The sequence below is a fragment of the Drosophila eugracilis genome, unplaced genomic scaffold, assembly GCF_018153835.1.
Source record: "Drosophila eugracilis isolate 14026-0451.02 unplaced genomic scaffold, ASM1815383v1 contig_2152, whole genome shotgun sequence".
NCBI classification, from domain to species: domain Eukaryota; kingdom Metazoa; phylum Arthropoda; class Insecta; order Diptera; family Drosophilidae; genus Drosophila; species Drosophila eugracilis.
Genome location: NW_024573036.1, coordinates 2685070 through 2709447, shown reverse-complemented (window position 1 = coordinate 2709447; position 24378 = coordinate 2685070). Strand labels below are relative to the sequence as shown.

The 24378-nt window shown below is 44.3% G+C and overlaps 4 protein-coding genes across 7 annotated transcripts; 2 read left to right on the top strand and 2 right to left on the bottom strand.

The window, feature by feature from the left end:
* Positions 1 to 309: 309 nt before the first annotated feature.
* On the top strand, positions 310 to 3441 carry LOC108110876. 3 transcript variants are annotated; one of them, XM_017220127.2, is made up of 8 exons: positions 310 to 434; positions 675 to 812; positions 880 to 1059; positions 1233 to 1423; positions 1477 to 1577; positions 1662 to 2027; positions 2086 to 2248; positions 2314 to 3441. In XM_017220127.2, exons 1-8 carry the CDS (start codon positions 408 to 410, stop codon positions 3059 to 3061), a joined length of 1914 nt encoding a protein of 637 aa, XP_017075616.1. In that variant the 5' UTR covers positions 310 to 407; the 3' UTR covers positions 3062 to 3441. The 3 variants fall into 3 exon arrangements, with proteins under 3 accessions (XP_017075616.1, XP_017075615.1, XP_017075617.1); XM_017220126.2 differs by having other exon boundaries at positions 1477 to 2027; XM_017220128.2 differs by having other exon boundaries at positions 1477 to 2027; positions 2301 to 2898.
* On the bottom strand, positions 3439 to 16473 carry LOC108110875 (serine-rich adhesin for platelets). Of its 2 annotated transcripts, XM_017220122.2 has the most exons (3): positions 15697 to 16473; positions 10934 to 11118; positions 3439 to 9535 (listed from the first exon to the last, which is right to left on the bottom strand). In XM_017220122.2, the coding sequence occupies exons 2-3, from the start codon at positions 11058 to 11060 to the stop codon at positions 5133 to 5135; spliced, it is 4530 nt and encodes a 1509-aa protein (XP_017075611.2). In that variant the 5' UTR covers positions 11061 to 11118; positions 15697 to 16473; the 3' UTR covers positions 3439 to 5132. The 2 variants fall into 2 exon arrangements, with proteins under 2 accessions (XP_017075611.2, XP_017075612.2); XM_017220123.2 differs by lacking the exon at positions 10934 to 11118.
* A 956-nt stretch (positions 16474 to 17429) lies between these two features.
* Positions 17430 to 20360, top strand: LOC108110962 (mediator of RNA polymerase II transcription subunit 15). Its single transcript, XM_017220262.2, is given in 6 exon segments — positions 17430 to 17585; positions 17643 to 18393; positions 18454 to 19159; positions 19427 to 19554; positions 19556 to 19570; positions 19633 to 20360. Coding segments are annotated over 6 exon segments (2223 nt in total). The 5' UTR covers positions 17430 to 17532; the 3' UTR covers positions 20203 to 20360.
* Positions 20361 to 20677: 317 nt separating this feature from the next.
* LOC108110963 (Krueppel-like factor 10) lies at positions 20678 to 23995 on the bottom strand. Its single transcript, XM_017220263.2, has 2 exons — positions 23729 to 23995; positions 20678 to 22497 (listed from the first exon to the last, which is right to left on the bottom strand). The coding sequence occupies exons 1-2, from the start codon at positions 23795 to 23797 to the stop codon at positions 21292 to 21294; spliced, it is 1275 nt and encodes a 424-aa protein (XP_017075752.2). The 5' UTR covers positions 23798 to 23995; the 3' UTR covers positions 20678 to 21291.
* Between the last annotated feature and the right edge of the window lie 383 nt (positions 23996 to 24378).

Here is a 24378-nt window from a genome sequence, read left to right as displayed (position 1 = left end):
ATCTACAATATTTTTATATTTAAAAAATAACACTCACATCATCGATAAGCTCTCTTTTGCAACTCTGGCTCAGCTGTCGATAACTAGCGCAGGACAACGGCTTAAAAAAAAGGAAAAGAGAGAGAGAGGCACAGGAAGTGGCATATTCGCTGTCAGAGAGCGTTGAAATTTTCACCAGTACGGAATTAGGACGAGCTCCGACAGGCTTTTATTTTTTTACAGATAGCCCCAGTCAAGACCGATCGTTAGAAAAGCTGAAAATATATTTTCAATCTTAACACTGTTTTCCACCCCACGAAACCTAAGAGATAGCATAGATAAGTCGAAACAATTAAAGGAATCCCTTGCACCTGCGACACGAAAAACAAGGCACCAATAACAAAAGCGACCATAAATACATAGTATGAATGTCGCCTAAATATCATAATTTTGAGGTGAGTTGGTGGTGCCTCTTTGGGCACCTCAGAAATTCCTGGGATTTGCTGCTCTACGAAGACGAAACTGCCCACCCCTTCCGCTCTTTTTGTTCGCTATCGATTTTCTGCTCCCTTTAACTTTAAGTGACCCAAAAAAGAAAGGGAGGGTGGTTTTAGGTCAGCCGGCAAACTTGCGTGCTCGACAAGTTCATCCATCCTGGTCCCGTGCCAAACTAAGAGACCTAAAAACCCTTTCAGATTGCACTGGTCTACTTTCTGCTGCTGATACCATGGCCACCCACGAATGTGATCAGAATTCTTTGCTCGCGAGATAACAGCCGACTGGTGCGCAAGATAGTGCGCTCCAAATGGACTCCTATATTGGACAAGCATCAGGTGAGTCGGCCATCTCCAATTCTCCTCTTTAATGGCTATTCTTAATACGTAGTTAACATATTTCCAGGTGAAGCTACCTTTGGAGTGCCCGCTGCATCCGTTTCGAGATGTTTTCGCTCCCCGACAGGATGCCAAGCAAAGGGACCGACCCACCCAGTGGACGTGTAGGAAATGTGGCAAGAGCTTCTACCAGGAGAAGCACTTGGATCTGCACTTCGAAACCCGCCACAAGAGCATTATTAACGAGGTAAAATTAGTTAAAATTTATGAAGATTTGAGATTGATTATTCAAGCAGCTTTTCTATATCAATATATATATATAAATAACTATCTAAAAAACGGAATAACAGAATCCTTAAGAAATATACATAACTTTAATTTTTATAGTCATGTATTTGATTGATTTGTTGTGTTTCTAAGGCGGAGGACGCTGTATGCTTGGCCGACTTCTGCGACATCATGCGGTGCGAAGTTTTCGAAACGGAGGATGCGTCCAGCCTGAAATTCGGGGACCAGCACATCGTCACGGACATCGAGGTGTGGGGCGACTCCCTGGGTCAGAATTCCGCGTTGGCCAAAGCGAATGCTGCCTACTTGAGCTTAATACCAAGGTATGATCTGATAGATTGGAACCCTTAAAATATTTAACCTCATGATCTATTAGAACTTCCACATTGGGTGCCTCGCGTGCCGCCAAAGTACAAAACCGTCAATTACTCCAAGACAAGCCAATCCAGGCCAGCAAGCAGGATCAGACGCCGGCAGGTGAGCGAAAACATCCCCACTCCCACCACCATCACATCCATCCCCGAGAGCGTGCATCCACCACAGCCAATCCCCTTCGCCTAGATCCATCCCCGGAGGACGGATCGGCGGCTAGGCCGAGATCGGCTGGCGAAAAGCTGCTCCACAAGCTCAAGGAGCTGGGCAAGGCGCACCTGAAGACATCAGCGGATCCGGACAGCAGCAGGCAGAACGAAACAGATGAGGAGGAGGACGAGGAGGGCAGTGGACAATCCGAGGGCAGTGGCCAGGCCACCCATGAGACCAAAGCCGAGGAGGGATCAGGAGCAGAAGGAAACGGCAATAAGGCTAGGGCCAACTGCAAGCCGGAGGAGCTGAGTAAACTGAAGAACCGCTGCGAGTTGCTGCTGAGGAGTTGCATTGGAGGATTACTCCTGTCCATGTCGGACCAAGCCTTCAAGGAGATGGAAGGTTTGTTTTGTCATTTATAAGTAATCCAAATTCACAATTAAACCCCTTTTGCCCGCAGATGAGATGAACAAGGCAGTGTGCTGGTACTTAACCTGCGATCGTTACTGGGAGGATGGCCCTTTGGAGCCCAGAGCCTTCCCCTGGGGATTGATAGTGATCCTGATCTTCGTGTTGTCCACAGGGATCTGCTTCTGCTATTACATAATATGGATTTTGTTCGAGTAAGTGTGTCCTGGCCTTCTGTTCCTTCCATTGAGATTGAGCGAACCCAAGTCATCTGTTTCAGCTCCGAAGAGACGACAATCAACGCGAACCACTATTACGGCCAGGGAGCTATCGGCGGCGGAGGGAGCATCTACATGCCCGGAGCAGCAGCGGGTCATCACTACCATGTAGACTATGCCACTCGGCACGACCTCGACCTGGACGCCGGAGGGATAGCTGGGCAGCAGCAGCAGCAGTTGCTCCAGGAGCAGCAGTTTTACTACCAGCAGCAGCAGCAGCAGCAGGCTGCCACCGTCCGGGACTTATATCCGGATCAGGTTCAGTACCATCGGCACAGTCCGCGACACTACATCGCCGATCAGCGTCCGGTGGGGCCACCAGTGGGCACACCCACCCAAGGGGCCGTGCGCAGCAGCTCCTCCAACGCCAACACGCCGTTGCACCATCGAGTGCAGCATCCGGGACAGCATCCCCACCTGCAACATCGTCATTCGACGAGCCTGGCTTACCCACAGGACATTTTAGACCGACGCGACTATACAAGTAGTTCCCCGCGACCCATAGCCACCAATTTATTGGCTGGATCAGGATCAGGACAAGGAGCTACAGCACCTGGGGATACCCAGCGGCACTACAATACGCATCCGCGGCCGCTGGAGACGAGGCGCCATGTGGGTTCCTCGCAGCAATCCCTTCGTGCCTCCGCCTCCACGCACGAGATTGTGCAGCAGGAAGCGGGTCTTGGTCAGAATGAGCACTACATCTACGTGACCTATCCTCCGGACCTGAAGAAGCGCTACTTCGAGTGATGGATAGAGTTGGATGTAGCTGCGGCCGGAGACTGTCGGTCGACCCTTTGTCAGATGGGTCGGGATCGAAAGATGGAGAGACCAAAGAGACCTCGCAAGAAGAGGCAGGAAACTATACCAAAGCCATATATCAACTATAGTTGATATTATTATGATATATATGACGAAGGAGGTGAGGACTGGTCGCCAATCTAAGCCGGAAAGTTGGTTTTTTACTTTTAGCCTGCAAATTCTAGATTTGTGAACTGTGCTGTTCTTTTTTATTCTACAAAATAAATTGCAATATTTCTGTACAATAGAAACCACTCCTCAATTTACTTACCTTTAGAAGTGAAAACAGATCCAATTTCAATTTAATAAAACGAAAACTCAGTAAATAACATTTACATAAAACATTTATTTCTCTTTTTGAATTTCGTATATCATTTCTTTTGTTTGGTTGCTCAAAGACACGCACATTAATGTAGTCACAAATCTTAGCGCTAAAGTACAGTGAAAACATTCCGATTTGCAAGCACAGAGCTAGAAACATATATGTAGGTATATATCCGTTGTGGAATGTGTGAAGTGGCAAAGGATGGTATGTACATATTGCGCAATAAATATTATTGTTACTGCTAACGTTGTTACTCCATTTAGTGGGCTAGCTCTTGAACTTTTGTACTAAAATTAAGCGTATTTCTTAGTTTAAACAAGTTACTAAACGAAAGGTCGTACACTCAGAGGCTTAGCTAGACATAGGATATTTTTAAGTTTCAAAACGTTTGGTCCTTTGGAATGTGTTACAAGAGAAAAAATATATCTAGGTGGTCTCGATTATAAGATAAGATATCATTATGTTAGTGTAGCAGTTGGCTAGGATTCTAAGACTAGACCAGCACCTAAGTCCATTTCATAGTTGGTATTGGCATTGCCCTTGAATTGTTTTCCTCATCCGCACTTTCCAAAAGTCGAGCGTTGATAATTCTTTAAGGTCCCCATACCAAATTTGATTTGTGGCCCGAATCGGTTATGCCCTAAAGTCGCAGACTGTACAAGCCATCAATTTGGAATGGGCCTTATGAAACGAATCCGACTTCGATTTCCTGGTCGATATAGGAATATGGTTTTCATATTCAAATGTATTAGGTCCAAGCTTAACAATTCTGGTACTCCCCGTAACCGTAAAACAAACAACAAATTGCTCTAGGAACCTAACAATAATTGTACTAAAAACAAACAAAGTCTTCGGCTACTAACAGATCAAACAATTCCAACAAATATGTATATTTAGTTTCTTTTTTAGTTTTTGGTCTAGGCTGCATTTGGTGGCAATAAAAAATAGAAGCTTCAAGGGGTTGGCGGGGATCTTGGCCCTAAACTTATGCCGAGGCTAACACGCAACTGGAATCGCATTTATTCTTTCGATTTAGGTGTTTTATTGCGATTGTATCTCAATCTGGGCATGACCTTTGGCGAAAAGCATTTTAAATTGGCCCGACTTTCTGAGCGACAAAAACGCTGATACATTAGCCGATAAAATATGTATATATCTGGTTAATTGCACGGGACTCGGGCCGAAACCCCACAACTCCTCGACTGACCCCCGGTTAACCCGACGTCTAACGCTGCTTACTCATGGTTAACCCATCGAGATTCGAATTCGCGCATTCCAGATAAACACGACATTTTCCATGTAAATATTGCACAAATATCTAAAATATATACTCATATATATATATATATATATATATACATATATATAAATGTGGTACTCTATGTGATTAGGTGTAAAATAAGTATCGTAAATGTTTAAAAGTTATGATTTCCCTAAAACGACTATACATACACATCATTAAGCTATATTCCGTTTCTTAAAATAAATCCAAATATTAAAAAGTCTTGAGATTCTGGTAAAGTGTAGCTGCATTTACATCCGTATCTTTTCTTTTTGTGGTGTATCTAGGTGTGTGTGGTGTATTTTTTACTTAGTTTTCGATTAGGCGCGCCTTTCTGGACCGTCAGGTTTGGCAGGCCGAACACACCTGATCCTATCCGAGGACCAGAAATATCTTTGGTAGAAGCTGAAATCCTATTTGACCCTGCGAGGGCGTTTCTTATTTGCCCTTTGGCGCTTGTACTTCCGCAAGATTTGATGGGCAAGGAAGAAGCGATTGATTCCGCTTTGGACATACTTTTCATGCAGATATTTGAGCAACATTCGCCGATCCTTGTGCGGATCGGGCTTCTCATCGCGAATTATCTCCTCGTGGTGTATCAATGGGGTGGCATCGAATTCTGGTTGGGGCTCAGCCAACAGCTGGATGAGCTGCAGGGTGTTGACTTGCTCCTCCTCCTCGGGACTCACCTGAACGAGATTAGCCTGACTGGGTTCTCCCTCGACTTCCTCATCATTGGCCACCACTCCCAGGATGTTCTCGTTCATATCACACTGCACCACATATAGATTACTGCTGCTATCAAATATCTCAGCCAGGTCAATGAGTAGGACATCCTGCCCATTGGTATTCGGTTCCTCCTCATCTTCCTTGCTCTCAAAATCTGAAAACTGATGCATCTCCGCCAGCGCCTCTTCAACGCTTAATTCTCGGGGAGCAGGGTCACTTTTATCCGGAGAATTCAATTCATCGAAAGGAGATTCATCCTCCTTCTCGCTTACGACTAACTCTTTTGATTTTAAGGAACTATTTAAGGCAATCTTACTAAGGTCACTTGGCTTTGGCTCGCCGTCGCTTTCCAGTATCTGTTTCAGTTTGGCAATATCATGGTTGCAGACTTCCCCTTCTTGTGGTGACTCCTCAGGGGCCTCCCTTTTGACAACTATTTCCAGGTGAGAGAGTTGCCTCTTGGGTTCGTCGGCTTGTGGTAGAGATAGTTCTTTTTCCAGGGCTGCCAGCTCGTTGAAGTCACTTTCTTCTCCTGCCGTTGAACTTTGGGAGCTGGTGCTACTTGAACTGCTGCTACTGGACGAAGCATCTTGTTCCTGGCTGCTCGTACTAGTTGAGTCATCGTCCGAACTGGAACTACTGGAACTCGAACTGGACGAAGATGACGAGGATGATGTTACAGTGATACAAGTGACTTGTTTCGATGTTTCTGCTTCTGGGATGGGTGCCACACTACTGTTCAGCCAGGCTTGTATTTGCTTCTCCTTATTTTGGACAACATCATCCTCTGACTTTTTGAGGGGGCTCTTTGTGTCCTCTTCGTCATCTGGCTCCACTCTCAATTTTATTTTTGGAGACATATTTGTGTTTTCTATGTCATCGAATCCCTTGAAATTCGACTGCAGCTCCAGCGATTTTGTATCCAAGCTCTGTTCCTCCAGGTTTACCTCTCCAGGAACTTCTTCAGTCTTATCCTTGTAGCTGTAACCACTCTTGATCACTGTCTCCCGATTCGTTCCACTCAACAAACTGCTCCTGAATTCGAAGGAATTCAAAGCCGATACGCTCAAGCCCTTGAGACTTAGAGGATTACGCAGCTCTGGAGGAGCAGTGTATTTCTTGATCAGCCTCTTGATCAAGGGTAGACGGTTCTCCTTCAATCTGCTCAACTGTTTCTTCATCAGCACTGCTCGGAGTTTTCTGGTTCTACTGAAAGCGGCTTTCTTTCGCAAAACTTTAAGTACCCTGAAGTAATGCCGATACTTGATTTTTGGACTCTCGAATTCCAGGATCTTTAGCATCTTGATGCGGTTTCGGCGCTTCTTGGCAAGCAGCTTTTTACTGGCTCTGGCCGAAGCCTTTGGCGAAAGAGAGATTGCATTGGGACTTTGGTTATCATCTACCATCCGATCTTCTATATCCTTTTGATCCTGACTTTCCTCGGGCTCTGTGGTTCTTCGCTTTCTCTTGTAGAACTTAAATCGCTTTGGATTCTCTTTATATTCACCTTTAATCCGGACAGACGCCTCTTTTATCTCATTCTCGGAACCCTCGTTCTTGTGAATGAAGGTCTCGTACTCCTTGGCAAAGGTGGATTCATTTGAGTTCGAGCTGTTGTTCTGGTCAAAGTCCATGGGGGCGAGAGGTTGGGATACACTGCCAAAAACTTCATTGCTTTTGAGATTGGGGCTGGACAAAGGAAGGGCTGGGGGTTGATCCGAAATCAATGAAGCAGATACAGGCTGTCGAAGGATCTCCGCAAGAGCGTCGCTTTCGTTAACGGGTTGCTGATCAGACGCACACGTCTTCAGACGCAGTTCATCCAACTCCTTCTCCACATCGAAACTGCCGAAAGAATCGTCCACAGGAGCATTGCCATTTCCATTGGCCTTTTCAATATCTATTATTATGTCCGGTAAATTAATACCATGATGGTCCACGACAGCTGTGGCTTGTGGTCCAGTTGGTGGCAGAGATTCGTACATAAAGTTCTGGGTACTGGGCACAGGAGCAACTATGGCCACAGCCGGAGGATCTATCTCAAGAACAGCACTTGTGTCATCCTCGTCATCGACCTTCCAAGTCGAAAGAAAGTCCCGGATGTTGTAGTTCTGGGTAGCTTTCGCTGACTGCACTGCGTAGTTCATATTGGAAGGCGCAGATGCATGGAGATTAAAGCCCACATAGTTTTCCACTTGGGCTTCCAGGTTACTGAGGGGTCCACCTCCTCCACTTCCAGCTTGTCCCAGGTAACAATTTGCCGAGGAGGAACCAACCATTCCAGATCTCTTGCGATAATCCTGATAGGGTTGGGTTCGCAGCGACTGCTGAGGCATTGACGGAGTCACATAGCTGTCCAAGCTGTTCAGACTAAGATCATTGTAGTAGCCTCCGCTTCCGGGATCCATACCCATGCCCATGCTCATTCCGATACCCATTCCCATACCTCCCATTGCACCCATTCCCAGGCTCAAGGGTGCCGCATATCTTTGGCTGTTCATGCTATTCGATGAGGTTGATCCTGACAGCCCCTGTGGGTTGTACCCATAGCTCGGTTGACTCGGCGTTGCTTCATAGGGCCCATGGCCCGCGTACATATCAGTCGGATGCTTGAGCTTCATGGTAGAGGCGGATGATCCAGAGCCTAGATATTGAGGCTGCGATTGCGGAGCATTTCCAGCTGTTCCATATGGTCCAGATATCGATCCATATCCGTTACTCCTCGGGTAGTAGCAGCTCGGTTGGTTTAGGGCGTATCCCTGAGAGCAGCAATTCTGGCGGGAACTTGCCGACGCATTCTCCGTACCGGACCACAAGTTTCGTCCGGCATAGGATTGCGTAATCGATGGACCCGCATACGGATTGTTGACATAGGGTGAAACACCCGTATTTCCATATTTGTCGTACTTCGTTGAGCCGTAATACAATTCGCTGTTAATGGTTGCAGGTCCGGGTCCAGGTCCAGGTCCGGGAGCCGGGTGGGGATGATGGTACGAGCTGTTGGACACCGTCGCCGATGGTAGAGATCTATAGTTGGGCGAATTATAGTCGACTCCCCAATGACAGTTATTCGAGGATTTGCGGTAAGTTTGTAGTCCGCCGGAGTCGGGTCCCAATTCCGGTTGGCTGTACATGGGCAGACCGCCATTTGGTGAGTACATGGTCATGGCCATTCCGTACTTATCGTAATTAACCACTCCACCAGAGTTTCCACCGGACCCGCCGTAAGCCGCAGCTGTGGACATTCCCTGATAGGTCCTGCTCGGCTTAATGGCCGCATAGTTCGGCTCCAGTTGGGTTAGCTGCGTCTGTTGAGGCATCTGTGACTGTTTCTGGACGGTAGGATTTAGGGCTAGGCCTTGACCGTACAACTGACTCGCCGATGGACCGGGAATCACACTACCGGCCATATTGCTCGGCAACATCGATTGCGACGCAGTTTGGGCGGAGGGCATCTTGTACTTATACGGATCGTACATGGCATTCGATTGGGCTATATAACCACCAGATCCCGCCGCTCCACCGGATAGCGGCTGAGCGTAAAAGGGAGTGGCCGTGGCCTGCGGCTTTATACCCGTACTTCCTCCAATTGGATTTCCTCCATATTTTACCCCCGAACTAGGCGTCAGCTTTTCGTACCGGGTTCCGCTTACGGGATAACTGGAGCCGGACAGTTGTTGCCCCACTGCTGGCGTGCTGTAGGTGTTGTACGGAGCTCCACTGTAATTGTAGGCAGGTTCCAGGGGCAGGGAATTTCCGTAACCAAAGTTCTGGTGATAATAGTGTCCCGGATTTTGCTGCTGCTGTTGTTGTCGCTGCTGGGCATCCAACGATGTCAGAGCCTCGCTGTAAAACGGAGCCACCGTCGCAATTGTGGCCATGGGCACGGAGGTGGGCGAGTTGTCGTAATGGCTGCCGCCGGTGGGCGTGGTAGTGGCGCTTCCGTAGCCGCTGCTACTGCTCCCGCTGCTACTGCTGCCCGGTCCAGAACTGGAGCCGGAACTCAACCCGGGCACGGAACCAGAACCGGAGGAGCCCACGGCGATGGCCATGGCAGCTGTGTCCATGACCGCTTGCATCTTTTTGGCTGCAAGAAGAAATTGGGTTGGCAATTAAATTTGGATAACTTTTAAAGTTTAAAATTTACTAAGAGCAACATTATTGAAAAAGCCATAATATGGAATACATTTAAATCTGTTAATGCTTTTTTAAGTTTTTAAAAACTGCACACAATGCCTTCTTCTTTCATGTACTGTCAACATATACATCCCACCCACCAGACAAGGCTATGTCCACGTTTAACCCACACCCTCCTTTGGAGGATTTCCCCTCCGTTCGCCCGGCTGCATTCTCAAATTGCATTCGCAATTGTTAAAGGTTCCCCACACCGCGAACAGGAAAAAGCAATTATTCCCTGGCATTTAAATGTAAAATGGAAAGCCCCACTACATACCCCCCACTACACCACTCTCCCGCGACAGTTTCGATTTTGTTGGTCATTAAATGTGGTCTTCAACAGCACGCAGGTCCTTCGCAGTCCTGCAAGTGTGTCAGTGGGGTTTTTGATGTCTAAGTGCAGTGATGTTGGTAAGCCCACACACAGGAAGAAGTGCCATCTAATTCTTAAGCTAAAAACATTTCCATAAAAATTTAAATTGGATCTATTTTCGAGGACAACGGCATTAACGAGGAAAATCAAAAGACTGATTAAATTGAAAAGTTTCTGATGTATTCTTAGAACCAGACAAATGACCAAAGGGACGATATTTTTCTCTGTGTAGCGCAGACTGGGACTACAAAATAAAACGCGCGCGCGTCGGCTTTGTGAAATGGAAATGTGGAATGTTCATGAAATATTAATGATTGACCCCGGCACACACACGCACGCACTCACCGGCAAAGGGGATGGACAATGCAGGGAGCAACGGTAACAAAAACAATCGAAGCCCTTTTCCACGCCCACCCAATGCCAACGCCCACCGCAAAGTGGGCCACAAACATTCACACACTGGGAAAAACCAATAATTGTCGCAGATAATTGTTAGAGCCCAATGAAACGCCTCTGTCTAATGACAAATACTTTTGAGCTCGGGCAGAAGCAGCACACTGAGAGAAATACAAGGAGTAAGTATGGTACAGACGTTTTCCTATAGACAACCATTTTAGGACCGATCAGATCAACAGCGAATCCATGTCTGAAGCCCACGTTCCATTCAAGATCAGTCACAGAAGCTGAAATATTCCTAGAATACGATTATGATTATATATTGGCATGCCGATAAGAATGGTTGCTCTTGGAAAGACGCGGTCAACCTTTAAACTCTAGACCAGATTAAGAATTAACGACTCAAAGAAAGCTGATATAGCGTCGGATGAGAAAAATCACATTTGTGCTTAAATAGGTTATTATAGAAATGTTAAAAAGTAATAATTTGTTTGGTGTTGAGCTGGTTTCTCGCATAGTGTAACAATTTCTTAGCCGTACCCGTCTTTCCTCTGGCACTGCCGTAGTACCCCGGTGGAAGTTCCATCCACAGTCCATTCACAACCACCTGGGAGGACCAGGGGCAGTTCCATCCGTAAGGACAACTACTGTCCGCTGGAAGCCACATAGCTTACACTACGGAGAAATGGACAAGTGGAAAACTGGACAATTGGAACAAAAGAACGCTGCGAACGGAATAAAATTAAAACAGAGTAAGTAAACCGAGCACAGCGAGTGACGAACTGGAATTCATTATGATAATTCACTTTCGCTCGAAGCAAATATTATTGATGACCCGGACACTCGACTCCGGATAATCGACCTCTCGATTTGTTTCGGGTCGGGCTTTTAGTCTAATTGGGCGTGAAACGACCATCCGGAATAAATGAGATCGCGATTGTCAAGTCAGGCTCTAATCGAAATGGGATCGCAATGCAAATCAGGAATGGACTCGGTGAACCAAAAAGGGGAATTGGTAATCGAAGAAGTTCAGCTCGCTACCTAATATACTGGTGTACAAACAGCCGGCCAGCGTCGTAAATCGAGCACATTGCGTATACGCCCATGGGTACGCCGATATCGGAGATCACCACAAATGAATTAAACGAGTTTGCTGCCTCACATTCGAATAGAAAGTGCAAGTATGTTTGCTAAAGCAGAAAAACTTAATTACAAAATGCATACATAACCACCTCACAATAAGAATTTTAAAAGCTAAACAAAACGACCCTCTTTTGCAACACAAATAAAGTTGGAATGTTATAAAATAAACTTTAGATAAGTAAACGAATAATTCCAGAGGTACATACATCCAATTTTCCATTCATTAATATATTAATAACACACTAACTTGATGCATTTTATTAACTAATTAGTACATAAGTAAACAAAAGCTATGAGGAGAGTCCCTTTTCTAAGTTATTTTATAATGTAGAAAATAAATAATTGTTTATTTTTTAATAAACGAAAATACTTCAATGTAGAGCCATAAAAAATAATGAAAAATTTCATTTCAGGCAAACTTTTATGAAATTCTTACCCAAAATGCGAGGAATTATGCTGCCATATGTTGGGCACGGGAAAAAGGCGGGCTAACACGAATACACAAATACACACTCACTGAGAGCCACGCACACACGCTGAAAGGACACGTTGTCGTGCCAGTGTGTGTGTGTGCGAGGGGATTCCCCACACAGCGTTCCCTTTGTTTTAATTATGAAACTTTGAGGACTGCAGTTATTTTTACGAGAAGGAGGCGTGACAGCGCGTGCGACTTTCCAGCAAAAACTTATTCATCTGTTGAAGCTGTTGAGGCCGAGGAATGTGACGTCGAAGCTGACATTGGCAGCGACGCAAGCAGCACAGCTGGCAGCGACGCCTGCGCCGACGCAGACGCCGAAAAGGAAAAGCCGACGATGAAAATACCCCGAAGGGTGTGGAAAAAAGGAAAGAAACAGACATAAGGTTTAGATGTGTAGGTCCTCCATAAGCATGTCCGGGTGTGTAGCTGTGTGTCTGTTGTTGTTGTGCTTGGGAAAACAAGTGGTTGCCGTGGTGAGAAGAAAACGGACACGAAAATAGAGCGAAAGGATTGAGCTAGGAAAAGGAAAAGCGGCTGCACTCGCACCCTGTTTCAAATAGCTCCGAAGTGCAGTCCGTTAGTGGATTGACATATGGCAACTAATTAAGTTCATTCGCACTGAAGGCTGTTATTAAATTATTGGCTTCACCACTGCAAGCAATCAAAAAGACTATTTTAAAATTAAAAAGCTGAATGAAAAAGCTGAATCAGATATAGTTAGACATCTTAAAGAAAAGATATAAACCTGTAGATTAAGAGTTCAAAATGCTGGAATTCCATATCATTCCATAGCCCAGATCAGCATACCTCCTGCTCCAAAGTAATTACAGGGTCCAGTCGCCTCCGAAACATTTTGCCAGACATGTGACAGCACCAGTTCCCACACTACTCCCTGCTCTAATTTACCCAGGTCCTTAGTCCTGAAATGGGCGGAAATGAAGCCGCCGCTCATAAGCAAACATGACAGCTCCACGCTCCCATTAGCGTTCCAATTTTGTTGTTTGCAACTCCTTTCTTTCCCCATTTCCCATTTCCAGTTCCATGACGAAGCGTGACAAATAATAACGGCAGTAGATTCGAGCAACCAAAATGATTGGAAAAGTGCATCGAGGGCTTTCCCCCGGGAGGTGACGGACCCTAGCAAACTTTATGGCTTGCCGGAGTGAGAGCTGCTTAAATAGAGCTAAATCATCGACCGCAAAAACAAATTAAGTAAATTTAGTAAACAAGCAAACAAGCTACAGCAACAAATCTGGAGTTGTGGTAAAAGAATTGGAGGGAGAAACGATACACTCTGAACAAAACAAGCAACCAGAATTTTAAATACTTACGAATTTATTGTTTTATTTTTATCAAAAAACTAAGAGAATAGTTTTTATAAAGTACATATACAATTTTTGACTAGTTAAAAAAATATCAATACACAAATAAAGCCAAAGTTTTTCTTTTCGTGTAGAGAGGGTAGATCAAAAAGAGAATAGAAAAAAAACAATGAGCAGAAAATGGGCAAAAAGCAAAAGCTAGAAAAAGTGGAAAAAGGCAACAATAAAATAGGCGACAAGCAGCAACAACGGGCAATCATAAAGGCAACGCAATCAAATGATAATAAAAAGCAGCGACGATTACGCTGGCTGAGACGCGTGCAGCGCTGCCACAGTGGGGCTTCTGTCCCCCATTATTTTGCATGCCACATATTCTACATACACGGTGTCTCCAAAGGTGAAACACTAGGAAAGAGCTGGAAAATAGGGGCTCCGACTGAAGAAGCTATAGCAATTCCCAATTCCACATTCAAATGCAAAACGAATTCAAGAAAATCGAACAACAGATAGAAGCCAGCGACGTTGACGAAAACCGAAAGAAAGAAAGAAACCTGGTGTCGTCGTATAAAAACAAACAACCGAGGTCGCAATTATGGGAGCACTATCGGTTCTAATTTATGCGGTCGAAAGGCCTAAAACTTAAAGTGTTATAAAACACATCCTAATCAAATTTAGTTGTTTTTTTTACCCTTTAATATCTACTATTTTTAGCAGTGAACTTAAATGCTGAAAAATCCAAAATATACCAATTTAAAGCCATTAACCTTTCTGATAAAGCTGTACATCAAGTATACGCCATGTATGCATTTAAGAGTATTCCATGCTTTATTATTATTAAAGGTATATCGCAACTACTTAAATATATTCAAATTTTTAAAAAATGTTTACTACGTGCATACTTTTCTTTTCCTTTCCCTTTCCTTATTTAAACTGATTCTAAATTATTTTATATTTTTACTAGCAGATGCAAAGTTCATTGCTATCTAACTCATAATGGTGATTAATACTATACTATTGACCAGTGCTGTGTGCCTATGTAAATATCTGAACGGTATGTGGCCACGACAAAATATTGATTGAAAATCAATAGGCTCGGCCGCTTGTCATTCATTCTCCATGATTGCCCAGCGGTAGGGAACTCGGAATTCAAATGTCGAAGCGATCCAAGTGCCAGCCGGCAAACTCACTTCAATCATGTATAGAACCTATATATATATATTTCAGTATACACATAGATCTGACATACGAACGAACGTTAACATGCATACTCGTATGTGTGTCAGTAGTTTTGATGTTCGTGCGTGTGGCGATGACAAGCTCGGCTTGATAATTTAAACACGTAGCCCTCGACTAGAGCTTCTGCCATGGACTGCGCCCCCAAAGCACCACCCACCACCCTCAAGCACCCCTGTAACCCCTACAGTCCAGTACTCAGCGACATCACCGACACACACACTCGCACATATGCCACAACGTATAGAGCAAAACAGACGTAAAAAATCGAAAAAAATGTACACACTCACAAAAATGTCAACACACTTTTATTGTTGTTGATGTAATACCCTGCCTAGATTGGGAATCGGGAGTATGCACACTACTATTAAAAATGGCAATTTTTTGCAATTCAGAGGAACAGTGTAAAAGAATTTGTAGCAGACTACACCCTTTATATTTGGTCATTACATCGATTTGTTCTGACAGTCAATAAACAAATTCCGCAAAGATGAGAATATTATTGTAGCTTTTGAAAACGCTGTTTTGACGGGATCTTGGAATTTTTTGCCACAAAAGTGTAGCCTATTTCAAAGGGTATGATTATGTCGAACCTTTCCAAACGGGCGTTAATATTTTTGCTGTCTGTGTGGCTCTTTTTGGTGCTGTCGTTGTAATCGACTTTGTTGTTGCCTTGCCGCTAAACAAAAATGCCAAAGAAGAGAATAAAGTAGAGCACCCAAGTCGGCGGCGTCAGCGTCAGCAGCGAGACATCGGCAGCGACGCCAGCAGCGTAAGCCGCACTCGGCAAAATAATGCGGGAGGGGAGACAATGAATGGGGGAAGCGTATGCACTCAAGCAGCAAATAAACCACGTATTCCACACACTCGACATACTTACACACAAATTTACAAAAACGTCCAAGCTCAAAAAAATCGGATAAATTTTAAATTATTAATAGCAGTACCCATTAAAAAATACAAAAATCTACAAAGTTTTTAAAATTGTGTGTGAAAAATAAAAAATATTAATGTGCCCTAAATTTATTCATTCATTCAATTCATTTATTATCATCTATAAAATGTTGATATTTTGTGTCGTTTGATAAATTTCTAAAACTTATAAATATTTTTGACGGTGCACGAACCTCAACAGTTTTTCGGCATTTTGTTGATATTTTCGCTGCTGTTTTTGTTGTTGCTGCTGTTGCACCCTCTGCCGAAGTTGACGTCGACGGCGCAGCCACTGCTCACTTAAATGTTCTTCTCGCTGGCTTTGGAGCTGTTATTGTTTGTTTTTGTTGTGTATTTTTTCGCCTTGTTTCGCTTGATTATTTTGTGTTTTTTGTTTTTTATTCTCCCTCAGCTTGTAACTTGCAATATAATTTAATAGTAACTGTTGTGGCTCATTGTTGTTTCTGTACTTCACTTATTATTTGACTACGCACTCAAACATACACAGAGAGAAAATATATATATGGATAGGGGGCACAAGTTTGGCATTTCACCTTCGAGTTAGCGCACGTCGTATGCGCGATATCAACTGATAATAACCAAATTTGTATTTTTGCTTGCACGCTTGCTTTGCTCTTTCCACTTTTATTATTACTATTTCTTTTAACTGTTAGCACGAAATAGATATGACAGTTGAGAACGTCAGCAAAACGCACACTTTAAAGCCGGCATTAAAAACGCTCCATTTCCCGAACTATCTTTTTCCAGCGCACACTTGTACAGGTGGCAAAAAAGGCGAAAAGGCGGAGGGTAAGCGACGGAGAACAGAAACAGAAATTATACAATGTTCCGTAGTGGTAGTAAAATACAAAAGTTAATAACAACGCGACAAACAGAAAAAACACGCCGGAACGTAACCGAACGGAATCTAGTGATGCGATGCGCCAGCGTACGCGTCCGTGCACGTCCACTCTCTTCGAAGACAAAAACGCGAGTGAGCCATTGGACAAACAGGGAAAACACACACGGCGGATGAGTGCTAATTACGCTCAGCACGCGCCAGGAGAGCCGAGGAGAGAGTGCAACATTCTCTTTCTCGGTGTGCGAGGGAGACAGCTCACACAGGTGGTCTTCTTTTTTACACGGAGAGAAAAGCCCTCCGATATTAAAGCCATCTGCGCATGCCAGATTGGTACTTCTATTTTTTAAAGGTAATTGATTGAACTGCAACGTTTCCCTTTTGTAATTCATCCAAAAATATATATGTGCGCTATGCGATGTTCATTTTAGAAAAATGTAAATAAAATTTAAATAGAACAAATCCCAATGTTTTTATATCGATAAAGGACATGGTGACACTAAGACTTACCAATAGGCACACTACCTTTCGATAGTTGGTAAGAAAGGATATTTGGTTTAAAAAACCACTATTTTGAATAAAGATTTTTTTTCTGCTATAATATTGATTAGCAATACTGAAAATAGCCAAAACCAATCAAGGAGGTGCTAATTGGACCCTCCTGCACACTATTATCTCTACAAAATACTCATGTACTTTGCATTTTACTTTAGAGTTATCCATTTACCATTTATATTTACTGGAAATTCACATAACATTAATTAATGTTAACTTTTAAAAATAATTTTTTTTATAAAACACCTGCAGGATGGAAATTTTTCTTGTGTTCACAGCTAAAACTAAAAAAAGTCCGAAAGCAAATTAATTTCTAAACTGTTATATAAATTAAACTGAAATGCAAAAAAAAATTTAAATAAATGAAAACAATTTTAAAATTTTACAAATTTTAAAAAAATAAATAAAAGATTATTTGAAAGTCCGTTACGAAAAACTGGTTTATGCTTGACATGCTGTTAAGTGTTATTATCGAGAGTTAACATTTTTAGGCATTTAAGCATCAATCGCAAACGGTCATACTGCTTTAAAATCAAGCCGAAAACAAGAAACGGGAAAGGAAATTGCAAATAGATTGATTTTAGAATTTAAAGCTCACATTTAACAGATTGCTAATATGACGGACGATTGGCAAAGTCAAAAGTTTCGGCAGAACGTCATCTCCAAAATGTAGTGGTCACCAAAAATGTTGATTCCGATCATTTACTTATGTTTGTATATTTGCAGCCACGACTTGTTGCCACCAAATGCGCAAGATCAATCAAAGAATGCCGGTGTTATGGAGAATCACATATTCCGGAAGTCCCGGACAAAGGACGAATATTTGGGTTTAGTGGCCAAGCTATTTATGCATTATAAGGACATGTCCAGGAAGTCCCAGCAGCAACAGCAACAACAACAGCAGGGTGGCCCGCCCCCAAATGCTGAAATGGGCGGCGGACAGCCTATGATGCAGGATCCACTAAACGCTTTGCAAAACCTCGCTAGCCAAGGCAATCGCAACCCCCAGATGATGCCGATGGGCGCCGGAGGAGCTCCTGTCACCGGCGGTCCGGGAACAGCTTCCAATTTGCTGCAGTCTCTTAACCAACAGCGACCTGGGCAGCAGCAAATGCAGCCCATGCCCAATATCCGAGGTCAGATGCCCATGGGCGCTGGTGGTGGTGGTGGAGCCCAGCAAATGATGCAAATGCAGCAGGGAAATGCCCCAGGAGTGATGAACGTGATGGGAGCTGGCGGCACTCAGAATCAAGGACAGATCGTCGGTAATCCAGGGCAACAGATGGGTGTGGGAATGCCTAACCAAATGGTAGGCCCTGGGCCAAACAGTGGACCCGCTGTCGTCGGAGCCGGCGGGGCAAATAATGCCCCAGGAGCGACTGGCCCTGTACCGAACCAAATGCAGGGCGGCCCTATGAATGTAAATGCCATGCAACAGATGCCACCCATGCAGCAGATACAGCAGAACCAAATGGGGGTAGATAGAAAATATTGTGATTACACTGCATGCAATACACCATCTTTTTCCCCTTTTTAGATGGGCATGAATCCGATGATGAGAATGGGCCAAGGCAACGGAATGGGTGGACCTCAGGGAATGCCCGGCCAGGGCATGCAGGGTATGACGCAAGGTCCTCACAATGTTGTTGGCGGGCCGGCGGGTCAGCAGCAAGTGGGCGGCGCAGGTCTACCGCCCAATGCGGTGCAACAAAGCGGTATAAACACCATGGGTGGCATGGGCGTGAACATGCCACCGAACCTGCAGCAAAAGCCTAACATGCCAATGGGTCAGTCTAATCAAATGTTCCCCGGAAATAGAGGTGTGGGGGTCGGAGGACAGCAGCCAGGACAGCCCTTCATGCGATCCAGCCCCTCGCCCGCTGACGCTCAGCAGCTTCAGCAGCAGGCTCAGCTCCAACAAATGCAGCAACAGCAGCAGCAGCTGGTTGTGGGCAATCAGACGCCCACGCAACAACCTCCGACTCCGCAGATGCCCACGCCAATGATTCCAAGTCCGGCACTTGTTCCACAATCAAGTCCGCAGATGATGCAGATGCAAAATCCGCAGCGCAACATTCGACAACAGTCGCCGAGTGCCTCGATCAACACACCTGGTCAAGTCACTGCAAACAGTCCATTTAATCCCCAGGAGGAAGCATTGTACCGCGAGAAGTATAAGCAGTTGACCAAATACATTGAACCTTTAAAGAGAATGCTGGCCAAGATCAGCAATGATGGAACAAGTGAGTATATGATTACATATTTTTTCAGAATTATAAAGTAGAACGGAATAAAATAATAATATAAGCATGTTATCGGAACTTGTAGAGGATCCGAAAGTCAATTACACGATCTAATGAATAACATTTATTAATAATGTTATAAAACATATAGCAATAAAATTCACTGGGATCACACATCTTTTACCTATAAAATTCGCAACAATATTAGTATTCCATTGGTGGATTTAAAATCTCACTAATCATGTCACTGTTGACATTATTTTAAAGATGTGGAGAAGATGACCAAGATGAGTAAGCTGTTGGAAATCCTTTGCAATCCTACCCAGCGGGTGCCGCTGGAAACTCTCCTGAAGTGTGAAAAAGCCCTTGAGAAGATGGATCTGATTTCCTATTCTCGGTCAGCAGTTTGGGGTAAGTATAAAAATACATTGGTATATCAAATAAGTCGGTAAAGCATACGTTTTCATCTCTAGAAATCTTCGAATCCACTGCTAGAGGTTATAAATACCACACTGCAAAGTCCAGTCGCAAATCACACGCTTCATCGTACCTTCCGACCCACTTTGGAACTGCTCTTTGGTACGGATATAACAGCTCCAGTGCCCGCAAAGCGACCTAGAGTGGAGGAGAAGTCGACGCCATTTGAGCAAGATGTGCCCCATGTGCTTCAGGGTGAAATTGCTCGGCTGGATACAAAATTTAAGGTGAAACTTGACACCACGTCGCAGATAAATACAAAGGCAATTCGTTTGATTTGTTGTCTGGATGACAAACGGTTGCCCAGTGTTCCGCCAGTGAGTGTCAGTGTTCCGGAGGAGTATCCCTGGCAGGCTCCCGACTGTTCCTTAGCCGAACAAGAGTATTCGGCAACCCCCTTTCTGCAGACGGTGCAACAAGCCCTTATCGCTCGCATGTCCAAGCTGCCCAAGAACTACTCACTCTCACATCTTTTGGACACCTGGGAAATGGCCGTCCGTCAGGCATGTTCTCCCCAATCAAAACCGAGAGCGGTCTGCGAACTTTCCACTTTGCTGGGAGTTTAATGTGGTGTTTCTTTAACTATACATACAAATTCTATTCAAGATGATTTCAAGAGAAAGAAGGCAAGTAGGTTTCTTTTAAAGTTCTTAATGTTTCCCAAATTGGAAATATTGCTTGGGGATCTATATACTTAAAAAACGTAATAAATAAATAAACTGAACAAAAAATAATATTTTCCCAATCAACATTTCAGTTTTGATTGGTAAATCAAATTTTCATCTCTATCAACACACCGAACATTACAAGCAAGCTACTAATCAAGCTAAAACCCACATATTCTCTATTCTACAATCAATTTAATTCAAAATTATTCATAAAGGTGAGCAAGCGACTATTTTTCACCTATCTGAAATGTAATCTTCTACTTCATTAGATATTAAATGTTCCAAAGGAATTTTAGATTTTCCATTAAACATTTTCACGGTTTCCTAAGTTTTTTACCGCCCATTTAATAATAATAATACAACCAATTTATAATTATTTTGAAAATATGTATATTTTCGTTTGTTGAGATTGGAGTCGTGTGAGGATCCATTATTTCATTTTGTTTTGTTATTCTTTCTCTTTTTTCCACATATAGCAATAAATACAATTGTTTGTGTGTAAGCTTTAGAGAATTAGAGTGATAACTATGGTACAATAGAAAAGAATTAAGAAAACTTAAATATCACAGATGTTGGACGCCGAATGCGCCTCTTTATAATATGTACAAGCATAGGGATATTCAGAATCGAAATCTGAATCTGAAGAAGATCGCTAAGCCAAAAAGTGCTCTGTGCTCCTGAAAAGGAAGTCGCATCTATCCGATTTGTGTTTAACAGATGCAAAGCATATTGAATTTGAAAGGTGATATATGCACAAAATGTTGACAAGATCTAGCTCTTAACTAAGCTTAAGTCTACACCAGCTACACGAGGGTAAAACTCAAAATATAATTTTGAATTTTTGGATTTGACGGAACCATTCTCAATGTAGGATAATTCGAGCTTCAAACGTGTCCTCTCCCTGATTCGGTGGTAGTTTTTCTTTGTCTAGCTGGCGATACTGTCGGGTTGAGATTAGTTCTGGTGGTGTGGTCCATTTAGCTTATTTCATCGCTGAACTTGGAGCAAGGTTCCGCCGAAGGTAAAACTGCTGGCCTGCTGCTGCAGTCTCAGCAGGTCCTGGGCACTGTAGATTTGCAAGCTGGCGGAGGTGATGGGCGAGGTGCTGACGCTAGAAGCCGCTGGTGCTATCGCACGCAAGTGGAGCGAGGTATCGCAGAGGGAAGCAGGTACTGTGGAGGTTGTTGAGCTGTTGGCCAGGGAGACATGACGGTTTACACCGTTCGCCTTGTCCTTGTTGTGGCGTTTGACGTGCTTGGACAGATGATCGCTCCTCATAAATTTCTTCTGACAGACGCTGCATTGAAACTTTTTTTCTCCAGTGTGGGTCCGTTTGTGTCGAGACAGCTCGTCGGACCGGGAGAATCTCTTGTCACAGTTCTCCCACTTGCAGATAAAAGGTCGTTCTCCAGTGTGAACTCTTTGGTGGGCTTTTAGGTGACTGCTCTTGAAGTAATTCTTGCCGCATTCAGGGAAACTGCATTCGTAAATGCGGCTTCTGGTGGCTGCCGCCTGAGCTGCTGTAATTCTGGTTGTGTGCTTCTCCTCAGATATCGTGGGCATTGCGGGTATAGGTGTTGGGCTCTGTTGGGCGGCCACTGTGCTAAGCAGAATAAGCTGGCTGGCAGACGAAGCTCCTGGAGTCACATAGATGGGAGTAAGATTAGGTTTGACTTCCGCCTCTTCCGCTGGAGCAGATGGAGGTGGAAGCTCTGAAGCTGGTGTCTCAAGTTTTTGTAATGGTGGTAGAGCCACTTCCGCAGCCCGCTTCCTGTTCATCTTGAACTTGAGATTGCGCCACACATTGGCCTCTGGATAGTCGTCCTCCACGGTGGGTGGGGCTGAATTTGTACTTGTGGTTGTGTTGAATGCAGAACTGCAGGAGCTGGAGCTGGATGAGTTCTCGTCTTGGTTGCTGGAAGAGACAGCGCCAGAACTGTTGACACGCATTATGACGCTAACCCTCTCGGCCTTGTGCTCATCATCCAGCTTCTGATCCGGTGGCGGTGTCATGGTCATTGCTGGTTGTTCCAGGCGGGGTTTCTTGTTGGGAACCGCCATTTCCGGAGCCTCGTCTTCCGTGTCCGAGGGATTGGGTGTGATAATCCCTCCATTCTTCTGGTTCTTTTGGGCCACCAGTTTGAGTTTGGCCTTGAGCAGGTTCTCGTTTACCTGTTGCTCGTCCTTGGCGACCTGAAGTAAAGAAAGAACAAGTTTAGGGTTAGTGAGAGTTCATCAACATCGGATTCAGGAGTGCATTCACATTCCCATTCACTTTTCTCTGACCAGCATTGACCCACAATAACTTTTCCCTCGCAATTCGCTAATTACGCCGACGGCTGACAGGGCCGTTCACCGTTAACCTTCACACACCCAGTAGCACCCCACTACCTCCAAGTTCAACGTCCTTCAAAAGGCAAAGGGGACAGTGTTTTGGCGGTTTTTGAACTGCTGTAAAGGCCGTTTAGGGTGAGAAATAATGATTCGCGCTACGACGTGATTTAAATTATGATCATAAAAATCTCTGACCATCAATCTGATTAAAAAAATATAATCAATTTCTTAGAAATCTGTTATTTTGTGTTTGGGAACTTAAGTATCTCAAAATCAGAGGTTCGATTTTAAAAATTTGGTTTGTAAACGGTATAAAGTAAAACAAAAATGTTTTCTTCATTTGGGATATTAAACTGCCTGTTACATATATTATTTTAAAAATAAGGCTTTCCCGTACGGTAGAATTTTTCACGGACTAGATAATTTAAAAGTGCCGCCTAAAAGCAGGCAAACGAAAATGCAGCCACACCACCAATAAGAGCCTCAGGTGGACGATTCGATGGGGAAGGCGATTGCGAGGGGTGTATTATGACTCGTGTGGGGAGACGTCGAAATCTTTTTATGGGCTCGGCACGTTGCGCTGAAATGTGCGACAGTGTTTGTTTGTTTCTTTCTTGGCCAGATAAAATAAAAACGAGCCAGAAATGTGACATGATTTTATGGTTTGGGGCTTGGCCTGTTTGCCTAGCTTTTACCCCTCTCATTCTCGCCCACAGTTGCCAATTGGCAACTCACCTTCGCTCTCAAACAAAGTCGGCGCGCTCTCTCTCTCTCAATTGCTGGGTCTTTCTGTTGTTTTTCCTAGTAGTGCCAAGTCCAATGTTCAGTCTGAAGCCTTCTCGCTCGCACTTACACATCACTCGCTGTGCATGCGGTGTTCACGTGAAAGCGTGCTGACTGCGTGATCGCATGGCTTTGTGCGAGTGCGAGCGGGATGGAGCACTTTTGTTTTTAGAAACGCGGCAAGTGGAAGCGAGTGCGAGCTAACGTCCGATTCCGTTTGATTTTCCGCTGCCTTGAATGCACTATCCTCACTCAATAAGCAATAGAACTAATCACACTACATATATCCACTTTGTAGGTCACTTACGTTTTCCAACTTGTTATCCCTCAGAGGGGGTGTTGCGGGCGGTGAAGGTAGCAAGGTATCCATGTCCATTGCACTTTCAACTACACTCTCTTTGCGAAGAAGAGTCTTTTAGAGTCTTTGTTTGTTTGTTTGTTGTTTTGCTCTGTAGCTTATCACTGGGTTTAATCTCAGTATTCTTAGGTGTTTGCACTTTAGTTAACTTTGCACTGGCGCTTTTCGAGTGCCTTTTGCCGTTTTGGAGCGGAGGCGAACCGTTGTGTTCAGAATTCAAGAGGCGAATGAAAAAGGCAAAGGCATACAGCTCCCAGCAGAGCTGTCGCTGCCTACGTCGCTGCCGGCAGCGAGTGCGCGAGTTGCGTGTGTGAGTGAGTGGAGACGCCAACGACGTAATCACTTGTAAGTGGGCAAGTGTGTGTGAGCGGGCCATCGTCATCGGCAGTGGAGCAACCAGTGCAATGAAACCGGACGAACATCAGCCACCAGCAACGTGGGCAGAGTCTCCCTCTCTCTCTCTGCGAAAAGGTCAGGTCTTCTCCTCAATTACCTCTCAGCAACCCACGTGCACAGAAAAAAACAGTTTAAGGAAACAGTTTTAAATTCATATTCTACCATAAGAACCACACAGAGAACCTTCCAAGTTCCTATCAATT